Source organism: Ylistrum balloti, unplaced genomic scaffold, assembly GCF_031769215.1.
Source record: "Ylistrum balloti isolate Yb309-2 unplaced genomic scaffold, AGI_CSIRO_Ybal_v1 Utg371394, whole genome shotgun sequence".
Taxonomy (NCBI): domain Eukaryota; kingdom Metazoa; phylum Mollusca; class Bivalvia; order Pectinida; family Pectinidae; genus Ylistrum; species Ylistrum balloti.
Genome location: NW_026782734.1, coordinates 494,002 through 508,290, shown reverse-complemented (window position 1 = coordinate 508,290; position 14,289 = coordinate 494,002). Strand labels below are relative to the sequence as shown.

At 35.6% G+C, this 14,289-nt stretch overlaps 2 protein-coding genes across 2 annotated transcripts in view; one reads left to right on the top strand and one right to left on the bottom strand.

The window, feature by feature from the left end:
- Nucleotides 1-124: 124 nt before the first annotated feature.
- LOC132562343 (KIF-binding protein-like) lies at nt 125-2,332 on the top strand. The gene has a single exon (XM_060227081.1). It carries the CDS (start codon nt 125-127, stop codon nt 1,868-1,870), a length of 1,746 nt encoding a protein of 581 aa, XP_060083064.1. The 3' UTR covers nt 1,871-2,332.
- Nucleotides 2,333-4,324: 1,992 nt separating this feature from the next.
- The window catches only part of LOC132562338 (signal-induced proliferation-associated 1-like protein 1), a 35,105-nt gene continuing 25,140 nt past the window's right edge, over nt 4,325-14,289 (bottom strand). The window contains exons 18-24 of the mRNA XM_060227077.1: nt 13,592-14,187; nt 13,272-13,431; nt 12,752-12,918; nt 12,353-12,498; nt 8,859-8,988; nt 8,289-8,382; nt 4,325-7,858 (exon numbers count right to left, since the gene is read on the bottom strand). Coding sequence (XP_060083060.1) covers nt 7,709-7,858; nt 8,289-8,382; nt 8,859-8,988; nt 12,353-12,498; nt 12,752-12,918; nt 13,272-13,431; nt 13,592-14,187 — 1,443 coding nt within the window. The 3' untranslated portion in view covers nt 4,325-7,708. The remainder of the gene's footprint in view (nt 7,859-8,288; nt 8,383-8,858; nt 8,989-12,352; nt 12,499-12,751; nt 12,919-13,271; nt 13,432-13,591; nt 14,188-14,289) is intronic.

Sequence of the window (14,289 nt, the reverse complement as noted above, 5' to 3'; positions counted from 1 at the left end):
TCATATTTAGTGGTGAAATGAAAGTACTTAAGGAAAACGTATAATTGACCACGAAACAGTGTTTTAATTGATAATTTCAAATATCTAAGTAGATATTTTTCTGCGATCCTCAGACGGCGGCATCATGGCGACCGAGTGGCAGTTCTATCTGAACGAAGAAGGGTTTTCTCAGTTTGAAGAAGCAAGGAAGCTGAGTGATGAATATTCACTAGACGACCCAGAAGACAACCCTTACTTGTCAAAATATAAAGCTCGTGAGATTCTTTGTAGTATCAAAGAAAAGCTCAAAAGCCTGTTTGAGGCCAACCCGGACTGCGAGCACTTGAGGTATGCTTCAGCTGCTTTGGATGTGAAACTGGGAGCCAACTATGTCGATACTGAAGAACTCCCAACAGGAGAAGAGCATTTGCTCAGGGCCCTTGACGAACTCGAGAAGTTTCGACTCAATAGAGAAGCTTCAAATATTTATCATTCGGTTTTGAACAACATCGGAATTCTGTGGACAGGACGGAGAAATCAAAAGAAAGCCCTGGAATATTTTCTGAAAGCAGAAAGTGTTTACAATGACTGGAAAAGAGAAGCTAGTGGATCTCCAAAATCAATTGAAGAATATTACAAAAAATGTGAAGAGGACAGCGAAAAACTTGAATTTCAGAGAAATCTTAATTTTGAGGCTACATATACGCACACACTGTACTACATGGCTCAGGTACATGCTAAGCTAGGAGACAGCAAACGGTCGGCACAATACTGTCAAACGACTCTTCAGCGCCAGTTGGATAGTCAGACATATGACCCTTATGATTGGGCCATTAATGCTGCTACACTATCACAGTATTATGTAACTGTTGATGACTTTCGACAGGCACGTCATTGTCTTGCATGTTCCGAACTGATCTTTCAAGAAGTTGAGAATAATGGTTCAATAAAGAAGGACATGGAGACATATGAAGAGAAATATGGTCAGGCAAAAGCAGATATAGAAAGATGCTGGGCAAAGTATGGAATCGCTCTGTTGGAAGCCTCCAAAGATATATTAATGAAAGAAGTTGGGAACGAAGAAGCTGCAGAAAATAAACCAACAAATGATGAAAAGATGAAATACCAAAATTTTAACCTTGAAGTGACATTCCATGAAGATAAGATTACTTGTGAATTTGTTAAAGTGTTTTCAGATGCAAGAGAAGTTTTCCTTAAAGTTCAGAAATGGTTGAATGATGCAAAAGAGTTCTATGTATTCGATGGACGTTGTACAGATCACCTTGAGATAATCCAGGATCATAGTCGTGCTTTCAAAGTATTAGCATTTTATGAAATGGATCTGGAACGTCAGTGCAAAATGCACAAGAGAAGAATAGACATGCTGGCTGCAGTTGTCAGTGAGTTAAATCCTCAGCATTATCTACTGATAATCCGTCAGCTCACTTTTGAATTAGCAGAAACCTACAGCCAAATGGTTGATCTAAAATTCACAATCATGGAATCAGAGAGTTCAATACCATCAAGGCATATTATCAAGAAGATAAATACATTGATTCAGCAAAGCATTGATCAATATAAGGCATATCTTGATTCACTGAAGAATGGAAAGCCTGAATTACCTGAAGAATTTCCAGAAACAGATACAAGACCAGCACTGATAGCCATGTTTTGTATGGGTCGTCTGCTTTCCAAGTTTCTTCTATCTGATGTTCAGCAAAGACTTCAAAACATAAAGAAAACATCAACTTGCTATGAGTTCATCATTGAATACTGTAATAAATTTCCACAAGCTGCCGAAGCAGTTGCACTGGAGTTATCAGTATGTAAGGAAATGGTGCCTCTCCTTCCTGTTAAAATGGAAAAGATTAGGCAACAGGCAGAAATATGAACGAAATTATCAAGGAAACAAATTAATATTGGCTTCAAATCACTTCCAGTATAGCAGTGACTGATTATCTTGAAAGAGAAAGCATAATGCATACAAATTGTTTAATTCTTTTTCTTTGTGTCAAAGAAGTGTTATTCTTCATAGATAGATTTCTCCCAGGAAAGAAAATTTTAAATATCCTAAGACAATAATATAAGGAGTTATTTCAAATGGTAAACTTGAATATGTTTCAAGGTAATTTCTTATTGCAATGTTTTGTCAGGCTTCATTGCAGGAATCCCCTGGTGAAACATCAGGATTATCATATTTCAAGCTTAACTACTGAATATCAGAAGGAACTCTTGTTATTAAATAATATATTGTAATGTGGATACCTAAGGGTTTATGTTATGCTTATGAATGTATAGAAGTTAGTAAAATATATTTAACTAATAATTTTTCTTCAATGAATGGAGATCTAAACTGAAAGTAAAGTAATTGTTTTGTGCAGCTAAATGTATTTGTTCTGTTGTTATACAATTTTTTTAAAGGCAATTATTTAAATTGTTGGCTCAACATCTTGAAAAAGTATACTTCATGATCATCATGGCTTTGATGTCTAATAAGTGCAAAATTTGCAGAGATATCTTTCTCTGTAATAGTTTTCATCTATTACCTTGTGATGTATCTATTAACTTGTGATGTACCAGTATCTATTACCTTGTGATGTGATTATAACTTAAGTGTACCTGTATGTCTTCCAGGATGTGAAATTCAAGTATACTGAAATAACACTTAGTCACTTGTACCTTCCATTTCACTAAGGCAAAATAAGTTCAAAATTTTCAAAGAAGTATTTCCTAAATTGAGCCATTGATTTGCATTGTGATCTTAAACAATTTTCAACTAATTCATTTCAAACTTGGTAAGCTACATTGTAAATCACAGTTACATAAAATTGTGTATTCCTGAAAAGCAGTTTGATTCAACTGTATAAAGAAGAAATTTGTATTTGTTACTGTTTGATTTGTCTGCAGTTCTCTCTCAGTTTTACACCAATATCTTTCAAACTTGGTAGCTTAATAACCGTAACATGAAGTTCGTTTTTTTTATTCTTCTGAACAGCAGGTGTATTTAAACAAATTTTGAAGGAGTTATTGCACTTTGATCTTTTTAGCATTTTGAATTTGTATGAACATATGTATCCTTCCTCAATACACACATCAGAAATCACCTTTACTCCATTATACACTCGGATCTGGACAAACCTGTAACGAGACACTTCTGTACGTCGGGTCATAATACCAGTATCAGCATTGGCGTGGCAACAAGTATACATGACGTCAACTGCAGGCTACGTCTGGAGGAGAGTTATATATACATGTACAAGATTGAACCGGAGATAGTCCAGCACAAAACTAGAGAGGAGGCAAAAGTACCATCAAATAAAAGACCGTTCGAGAGCCTTATCAAATCACAACTGGACATGAAGTTCGAGGTTGTCCCGGGATGGCAGATTATTAGCGAAGGACCACCCAAGAAGTCTAGACCAGTATTGGATCAGGCCATCAAGCAACTGAGGGAGGACCTCGCCCTTAGCGATGACACCTCAGAGGCATCAGGGTCCATGGCCAATACCTTGGAAAATGAAAATATGGGAGAGAAAAGGGATTAAAAAAAGTACAACTATGTCTAAGCATCAACATCTACGTTGTGTCTAGATGAACATTGATGAAATTACAAAAAAAAAACGCACTTAATATTCTACTAACCATGATGGAGATACTGATTTAATACTTTAAAATAGTAACCTATCATATGCATAATTAATTTTTAATGTGTACATATAGTATACACGTATATATAGTAGGACATACAGTAATTCTTGTCCCATGAAGTTAGCAGTATACACTAGAGTGAACAGACTTTGAAAAGTAATACGTCATAATAGTACATGTACTATTTTTAACTCGGAGGGAGCCGCAATTTAGGTACTTTAGGGGGGTAAAAATGTATATTGTTGTCCTGAAGAAGCCTGAGAGGGCAAAACCAGTAGACGGTACTTAATAAATCTAAGAAACAACCACTCCACAGCCTGTTCTTATTGGTACTGAGTCTGATTTTCCCTTTTGCTCAATCACCCTGCATACATGTGGGTATCCAGCTGGGGAGTGGAGGAACCTACAAACCACCCAACTAGAACACACAGCCTTGGCTCTATTACCTGTACTCATTAGAGAACATTATTTTATCCTTAACGGTGATCTTACCATTTTGAGAACAGTTATTGACTTTTAATATTTAACATTTTTCTCCTTCCTCAGTGTTTTGAATCATGAATATTTTTCTGTGGCATGCGACAGGTGTATATTGTTCTGCCCTGCACTACTCTTGATGCTTTGTGGCTTAATCATTGTAACATCCAACAAATCAAACCATGTTTCTTATCTGTAAAATAACAACTAACGCAAATGATTGTTTCTTGATATTTTTATTCATCACTTACTTTCATATGTGTCTATATCATATATAGGACTATATGTTCTGTCAATAAGTACACTATATACAAGAAAATGAAAATTGATAGTGAAATAAACTCTTCTATACAATAAATAAAATGAGAATGTTTGTATTGTCTTTACAATAAATTAATGCTATGTTCAAATGCAAGTTTGGAGATATCTAACTATATCTATGTTTAGCCCTAGGTATGTTTATGTACACAATATGAATGAGGTCAGAAATAAAAGAGATATGTATATATATGTGGACAAGATTAAATGCTGCATGCTGGCTTGGCCTTCAGATAATGCTATCTCCGAGACTTATACTTGGAATCAAGATATAATGTAAAGTAGAACGTTCTTAATCCACCAAATTGAATAGCCTCAAAAAAGATATTCCAGATAAAATGAAGTTTCACTTCAAGTTATTTCTGCTCATTAAATTCTGATTATCAAATCCAAAAATATAATTTTTCAGCATCACTGGGATGTACAAAAACGTTCTCATAAAATGTGTACAATACCATATTGTAGCAAATAGGACCCCTATTATTATTGATTTATATAATTCTCACAAATATACATTATAGTATAAATGGGTGAGAAATGTGTAGAAATTTCACCATGATATTTAATAGTATAATAAAGAGAAATGGAACCACCAAGATAATTGGACTCGTTCATTCATATCGCATTCAGGGAAAAACAACTACTCTTCCACAACTGACACCATCACAAATCCATGATATTGAGTATTATAAAAGTAAGTTTTATACAAAACATAAGATATAGGAATTATAATAAGATAAGACTATTTACATATGACAGAAATCTTCACACAAATATGACAAAAGGATATGAGAAGTCTGAAATGTCCTGCTGGTAATCGATGCTATAGTATTAATGTTTTACATAGTACAATAGAAATGTAGAAATCAACCACGTACTGGAACAATGTTTAACAAAAACATTTTCTTGTGAAGTAGAAAGAAAAATCAGCTTGATAATTGGACCCTTCCTCCTGTTTAGTGTTCAGTAACATTTACCAGGAGTTCCATCAGTATTGCAGATAAGAAACTTGTCAAACTGTCCTTAGGATATCCATGGAAACAATGATATGGTGGTACCCTGCTATTTCTCTAGATTTATAATCAGGTTTATTCACTCTAGTCTTTCCATTTAATTCTAGAACACAATCTCTACATAAAGACTGTCCTTAAGTGACTTATCATTAATTCATCAACCACTCTCCATACAATATTTGTTTCCAGACATCTAGTACAGAATTTGAAACTTAGATAAAAAAAATAAAAACATCACAGACCAGTAAAACAACACAGCAATGGTTTGTCATTGTGAAAAAGGTCATGGTTATCAAATAATAGAAATGGATAAGTATTGTTGTAAGAGGTAATTAAACATGAATTTCGGCAGCAGGATGTACAGGGTTACTTTCAGTAGGATGGGACTACAATAGTTTCATTGCACTGATAAAAAAACGCTAAAAAATTGCATAATTACACACAAATGATGGCAAGGTGTTAAAATCATTTAAGTAGATTAATCAAACCACATTATAACAATGTATGACTGAATCTTAGCTTTATTCCAGGATGTGATATCTGTGCATACAGGTACAGTGCAGCTTGTAATAATGGGTGTGTTGCTAATGACTGTGTTGTGAAATCCTTTATTTTTGTGTGACTCCTGTTTTATAGTTTTCCAAGAACTAGATGTTTAGTGAATAAATCCAATGATATGTGTACAAGAAGATTCGGTCAAATTTATCAATTTGTGAAATTATGAATTCACGAATAAAGGAGTACCTGCAAGTTCAATGACAATAAACTTTCCATTTAAATTAATGATTTACAGTAATTCAGACACATTTTAGCACACCATAGTTTTTATTGGTTAAAACTATAAATACACTGCACTTATGCAACATTTTCATCTCTTTGGATCATACATAAAATAAAATCTTCATATTTCCCCCAAATTTCTACACACAAACATGTTTTATCAAAGTGTAACAAACACATGCATAAAGGTTTTGTGTTTCACTAAAATTGGATTACAAAGTTAAAACAAATGTGGCACAGGAATAAGTTTTGACATTAAGTAAATGTTTTCTTTCTTAATCCCAACATTTTGAACACTACCAGTTACCACCATTCAGCTACAGTGAAGTCACAGTTCAATCATTACAGAGATAAATTTTGCATATACAAATGTATGCTTTTGGTATACAAAGTCTAATGGTTTTGGGGGGTTTAAGTATACAAGTGCAAAAAAATCTTCAACATTTATAAACATTTGACGTGACCATCGACATTTTCAAATAAAATTCACAAAAAAAAAAAAAAATTATTAACTCACTACTTTAAATCATCCAGACTATTACTGGTATTTTAACTTCAAGTATGTTCTAAGAAAACATCATCATTTAGATGGCATGTTGGATTGGTCTCCTTTTGAAATCAATTACATTGTTTTGTTCACTGTGAAAATAATGTAAATAATGATAAGTGTGCTGAATACGACAATTCATTAAACAATAAAGTCATTAATATTGAAATATTTCACATCAATTCATAACGAGATTCAACTAAAAATTAAATGACCTTTCCATGGTCCTTTCTGTCAAACTTAGTTGTTTCCTGTCATTGAATCTGATGACGCCCATAAAATCAAACTGTTTATTTCACTGTATCCATGTAATAATTTTTTTTTGATCTTTCCAAAAATATAACTTGTTGCCAAAATAAACATTTATCTGGATTATTGTACCTCTCTACAGAGTTATCTTGTATTTCTCTGCAGAGTTATCTCCCTTAAATCAAAATTACATTTGCTTGTAATGCAGCTGCCATTTAAGTTACTCTCCAGAGATATTGGAAACTTTGTCAGTAACTCTCACTTTATACATGTATCTCTCTAAACAGGAATTCTTTCCATCTCTCACAATCAATATGGAGGACAAAGTCATTCCAGCACTTGGGGCATCAATGCCACAGAACATTTGAATCCTGCAAATTGATTTACATAAAAGATTTATGAGGCAATCCCTCAGTTTATTGCTAGACTTTTTCAGGTCCATATCAACTATGATCTATGCAGTTACTGGCAAGCTCAAGTTCAATTACTTCAATTATTTGTCTCACTTGTAACAAGCAGAGTCAGTTTCCCTTTTCTTAGTGTTGAGTTAATCAACATCCACTCATAAATCTACAAATTTCAGTTTCATTTGGTTTTTAAACCCAGTCTTTATACTCCTTGGCATTAGTTTGAAGTGCTGCTTCATGCCCTGTAAACATTTGACTGAAGTCAGTGAGGAATTTCCCCTACAATCTTTTCAGGGATTCTGTCGATCAATGGTGTTGAAGAACCACTCAGTAAACTTGCGTAGCTGAGCAGCAGCAGTCTGTGACTCCTCCTGTAGTCGAACATTTTCATGTTTTAATTCTTGTACCTCTGCTTCTAATTCTGCATTCTCTTGTTTTTCCTGAAACAACCAGAGAAGATTTCTACCTCCTGAAGCTGGTACATGTAATAACACTCCGGCATTTCATTAATCAACATTTATTATATTCAACATCTTTCTCAATTGTTTTTCTTTAAAAAACTGACACATATACATTGTTCAAAACTTGCTAAGCATGTTCATAATGGTGCATCTACACATAAATTTGTTAAGGTCTCAAATGTGATTTGATAAATTAGTTTCTTGACTTTGAGATTATATAGGCATCTCAGTTGTCTACATTATATGTATCGGAGTAAGTTTTGGAAGAGATATGACAAAACAATTTCAGTCAGTTTCACATTGTGTTCCAATGACTTGCTACATTAATTGGAAACTGAACCAGAAATGCCAGACATGCATTTTGAAATGGATGCAAAAAATTGTAAGGCTTTTTGATTGGCCCCTTTACCTTGTTGAGATCATGCTCCAGCTGTGCTACCTTATTCTCCAGCTCTGTGATTCGTTGCTGTGGGTTTGGCACTACAGGTCTCCATACTGGGGTACTAAAATGTCCAAATAGCATATTCAATTACCCATTATAGTAGTCCACCTGTTCCTTCATATACCATGTATTCTATATGTATTTTCTTGTCCGTTAATTAAGAAACAATTTTTGATATATTCAATTTTTTTCTTTTTCTGTTTGCAGTATTGTAATGGTCAAATGACTATGAAGTACAGTTTTTTCATCCATAATTGTAATTCAAATGTTTTAGTACTTCTTAGAAATTCATATCAAAATGAAAATGAGGCACTAAAGAATCAATATTCCACACAAATATTTATAAAACAATTAGTTGAATCAAATTTCAATCTGATACCAGGTACTTTTAGAAAGTTTTCTTTTATAACCAATTTTTAATAAAATTTTTGGAATACAAGAGACCACGTCATGCATCATGGAGACCATCTTCTGAAAAGTAACAGTATGTAACTTCTGTACCTTGCAAATATAAAAATATTGTGTTCTTGTACTTACTTAGAGCTGTAGTTGGTGGGACAGGTGGTGGAGGTGAGGACAGATTTCTTTGTTGATTCTTTCACTGTCTTTTCCTCTTTTACATCTATAGTAGATGGCACCTTGGCTTTTGCACCTTTCCCTTCTGTACCTACAACAATAAAATGACACAAAACTGAACCTTATTGTGCTGAAGCTAGTTAAAAAATCTAATTTGGCGGTGTCTGATTATTCTATAACTCTTCGTTTATTTTTGAAATCCGAAAATTCTATAAACACGAGTTACTAGATTGAATTAAAACCTTAAAATGCTTCAGAAGATTTCCTTTTATCTTGTATCAAGAAGATCAAAGGTATGCAGGATTAACTGTCAATTGGTATCACCCATAAGGTGGCACATTGAGGGCTTTCCATTTTGTCATAACATATCCTGTCTCTAAGCCCACATATATCTGTACAAACCTGTATCCCCAGGGATTGATGCTTACCTCATCTCATTATGTCTCCCAGTCACTATACATCAATATAATCCTGTATCCCCAGGGATTGATGCTTACCTTGTCTTAACATGTCTTCCAGCCACTATATATCTGTACAATCCTGTGTCCCCGAATACTGATACTTACTCCCAAACTACCGATCAGCTGTGTGTGTGCCAACTGACAGGTGAGACACAAGCATTAACTACCATTGGTGTATTGATTTTCTACAGCAGCTATAGTGTTTTAATAGATAGACTGATAGTGAACAACCATTCCTTCACACAGCCTCTGTAGTCCACTGAAAGTTATTTTTAGACCAGCATATGTGTCGCTTAAATCATATGGTATCACCATTCTAATTTCCACAACATAGCTAGAACAATGACAGGTCAGAAAGTCCTTGTAATGTCTCACACACCAGTAAGTAACATGAAAATTAGGTGAAATGCAATTCCACAATGACACACAACCTTAGCAACAATTTTCAATATGATGGGCAAGTGCAATAATGTTAGATACAAAAGAATCCTGACAGCATATCAGTCGGATATGTCGACATTTCAGAATCTGGAAAAGTCTTTGGAGATCAAAGTTTAGTCCGATGTACAGATGGACCAATATCATGCATGATCCATGAAACCAGCTGTATCTTTATGTAAGACCAGCAGTGGGTCCTGATCATGCTATTATCAGTGGGTCCTGATCATGCTATTAGCAGTGGGTTCTGATCATGCTAGTAGCAGTGGGTCCTGATCATACTATCAGCAGGGGGTCCTGATCATACTATTAGCAGTGGGTTCTGGTCATGCTAGTAGCAGTGGGTCCTGATCATGCTATCATCCTTGAGTCCTGATCATGCTATCATCCTTGAGTCCTGATCATGCTATTAGCATTGGGTCCTGATCATACTATTAGCAGTGGGTCCTGATCATGTTATTAGCACCGGGTCCTGATCATACTATAAGCAGTGGGCCCTGATCATACTATTAGCAGTTGGCCCTGATCATACCATTATCAGAGAATCCTGATCATGCTATTTGTGGTGGGTTTTTATCCTGGAGTCCTGATCATGCTATTTGCAGTGGATTCTGTTTATACAATTAGCAGTGGGTCCTGATCATGGCTTCACAGTTGGCCCTAATTATGGTATTTAAAGATCTGTCCTGGTCATGCATTACTAAACCATCAGGCAGTAATATTTTTTATTACCCTAGATTTATATACAAATCAACTTCAAATCCAACTAATTCATCAGCTTTGTTTTTAGAACTGAGTAAATGGGAACATTTGTACAAGAAAAAGGCCATCCTTTGTCCTTAAGTACAGGCTGTATAGTGGAAGGAAGTGTCGCCTTATTTAATCAAGAACACAGGAACACAGGGAGCAAACACATTATTTTTGATTCAATGTTAGGAGGTAGCCATATTAAAGGACAATGAATCAGCATTTGTTCTGATTTTCAATACAAAAAAAAATAAATTAAATTAAGCAAATATGACTCCCCTCTCCTAAAGACTTCCTCTGAAATCTGCTGTGTGTTGAACCATTATCTGTTGTACAGAGAAGCTGTCTGTTGTGCCAAGCACACTGTCTTGCTTTCTGCTGCTTGTTCCCGAGTCCATATAAATACCTCTAGAGTTTGATATTGACTTTACAAGCCTAAACCTAATCAATACGAGACCAAACCAGCCCTGACGTTTACTCGGTGCTAATCACTATTGATGGGTCTTATTTCACATCCTTTAACATCCATTTCTTGTTTTTGTGATGTGGCTTGAAGCAAATTATTCACCTCAAAATTCTTGCTAACTACATTACACAACCAAATTAGATTTCCTGCTCTAGATAAAGATGTTACCATTTATTCCTAAACCAAATAAGCCGAGTTTCTATAAACAATATCTTTCTGACATTTCACCAGCAATTTGTCTTTGCAAAAAATGCAAAGCAATAACTTCAGATTCCAATTCTTTTTAAACTCATGTTAAATTTTGATCTTCTGGTACCATATTCACATTCCAAATTAGACATCCCTGGGACTACACAATCTGTCTGTTTTTTGCAAACAATTTTTGAAAGTATGTTTGAATCTATGTGTTATAAAAATATCAAATTGCAAGGACAGATACTGAGTTAAACTGAGGGAACTTTATCTAGATTAATATGAAATTTTATAAGAAAGACTATATGATCATTGATTTATTATATCAGATCAAAGATATTTAATTTAAGAAATGGTTTATGATGTTCTACCAACACCAACCAACCTTTATGAATAGGAGTTGACAGAAAACTGTCCAAACCCCATAACCTGGTCCATCCGCTGTCATTGTGCAATATTGCTTTAACCCAAGGGAGATATGTATGAAGGCACAACAAAGTTTTGCATTACCCTGGTACCTAGCAGACAAGCTGGCGCATGAAAGATGGAAAAAAAGATGAATGAAACTTACTTTCCAAGATCTGGACAGACAACCAACCATGTCACAATAGTACATTGGGGAGGGATACTGGAAAGAGCTCAGAATTGGGAGATTAGTGTTGACTTGGGACAAAGATTGTTCTTTCCAGAGGTTGTCCGAACATATCTATGCCTGAACACACTACTCTAGTCACAGCAAATAAAATGAATGGTCATGAGCATTGAGCAATCAGGAGAAGAGACTGAAAGTCAACTATTTAACGACTAGCAACAACAGCACAAAAGTCGTCCAGATGGTATAGGTGGAGAAGGGAGGAAATGAGCTGGAAGTCATCCATTAATGGGCAGTTATTTAGCCAATCACTGTGGACTTGCCACTTACATGACATTCCAGGAGAAGATTCGAAGTGGTCAGTGAGGAGTGTTCTTAGCTGATGACAGCCCATTCTACGATCAAACGTTTATATGAAGGTACTTTGGTTTAGAAATTGTAACCTTTTGGTAGCCTAGTAAATTCTTCATTGAATTCCCAATATCAAACATTTGGCATTAAGGTATCCAGAATAAGTCCATATGTACCAATGTTTGGGATTTGACACATGGTTACTTACCTGTTCCTTCTATGGCTTTTGTGGCAACATTGACCAGACTTGACCACTCCAGGCCAGCAGTGGAATCCGGCAGGGGAACATTAGCTCCAGGTTTTACTGTAGCTTTGGTCAGACTGTCTAACACTGAGCTTTCGCCTGGTGACATTCTGAACAGAAAAAAAAACCAATATTCAGTTAATTAATTCAAGAATATTACAGTTCTTATTACAATGACACTTGTACAGTATAACAACATACTGGCAGTGTAGGTATGAATTAGACATCAGTTTTAGTTCCTTTGACTGTGGTTTAGACCAAAGATACCACTTTATTTATTTTTGCGAACATGATTTGCAGATATAACAGTGTATGAGCCACTGTATGGTTTTAATGAAGACATACGTTGTGGGGTCTACATACCTCCTGGCCTTGTCTTGTTTGTAAGAGGGTGTGGTGGTGGAGAAGATCACATCCGTCAAGTTAGTGTCTAGAGAACTAGACAATGTTGCACCCTTCAGGCTATGTAAGCTCTCCTCTGACATAGTCCTTTTCAGTTTTGCAGTTTTTGGTTTCATACCTGCATTCAACTACAAAAGAGATGTTTGATATAAAAAACACAAATATATATTTACATTGCATACGAATGCTGATAATCTGATCTCTTTATCAATTTAATCTATTTACTGTCTGATCTCTTTATCAATTTAATTTATTTACTCTGTGATCTCTTTATCAATCTAATTTATTTACTGTCTGATCTCTTTATCAATTTAATTTATTTACTATCAAAACTAATCCAATTGTATATGTGACTTGCAGACAGTTCCTCCCCGTGCTGCAAAACATAAATATGTACCAGTCACCATACTTATTTCTTGTTCTGGTAGATATCAGATCCAATGAACTTTTACAGAGGCAGCACTTGTGATAACACACTCACCATGACACCCCGTAACTCTGTGTTGGTGATATCAGGGTCTATAAGTCTCATGAGCTCCTCTTCAAGATTATTGTTGGCCTGTGCTCGCGACAATTTTGTCGTCACACCTGGTCGTAGACGTGTGTTAAGAGATTCTTCTGAAGACATTCCTGAGAGATTTCTGTGATTTGAAAAACAGATAATTTTGTTATCTAAAATAACATACATGAATGAAACTTAAATAAAAAAAATTGATTGCAAAATGATCCCATTCTCGTTAAGTATTTATCGTCAACATAAAGCTCACTCACGTTGAGAGGTAAGTAAGTCTTAATTCTTACTTGTGAGATGATCGGGGACTACTGTTCTCGCTACTGAGTGGTGAGGAGGACTGTAACTGGTGACGACCCTGTAAAAGCCCGGCTGGCCGCCCTTTACTATTTGTTGAGGCCGAGTCTGCCCTTTTCCTGTTGGTATCTTCTAATGACAATTTGTTGTACCCTGCAGTTGTATGGTCACTTGGACCTTGACCTTGCCCTCGATTGCTAAGAAGAGCGTTGGCGGAGTTGTGACTTGACCCGCTGGAGAAAGATGTGTCACTGAGATTGACACTAGAGCTCTGAGAATTACCAGTACTACGTTCTGCTTGACCAACTCCTGCTTGACCTTGACTCAACAAGAACTTTGTGTTTTGCGACTGTTTCAGCAGCTCAAGTGAAAAGTTGCCATGTTTAACTGCAGCTACTGCAGCCTCAATGTCTGATGGAGTCGCACTTTTCTTGGGTACCTGATAGGTGGTGTTACTCTGCCCTTGACCTTGTGATGAAGTTGGTCCAGAGGTCACACTGGGAGTACTATCAGATAAGTGTATATAACTGCCTCCGTAGTTGCTGGAGTCCCCACTGGAGTTTGATTCATTCCATCTTCGAGACACGCCCTGTATATACAAGAGCAAATTTAAATAAATCTTTAAGATGCTAGTTTGAACAAAAGCTACTGAAAGATGGCTTGGCATTAGGAGATTATCCATACATCACAT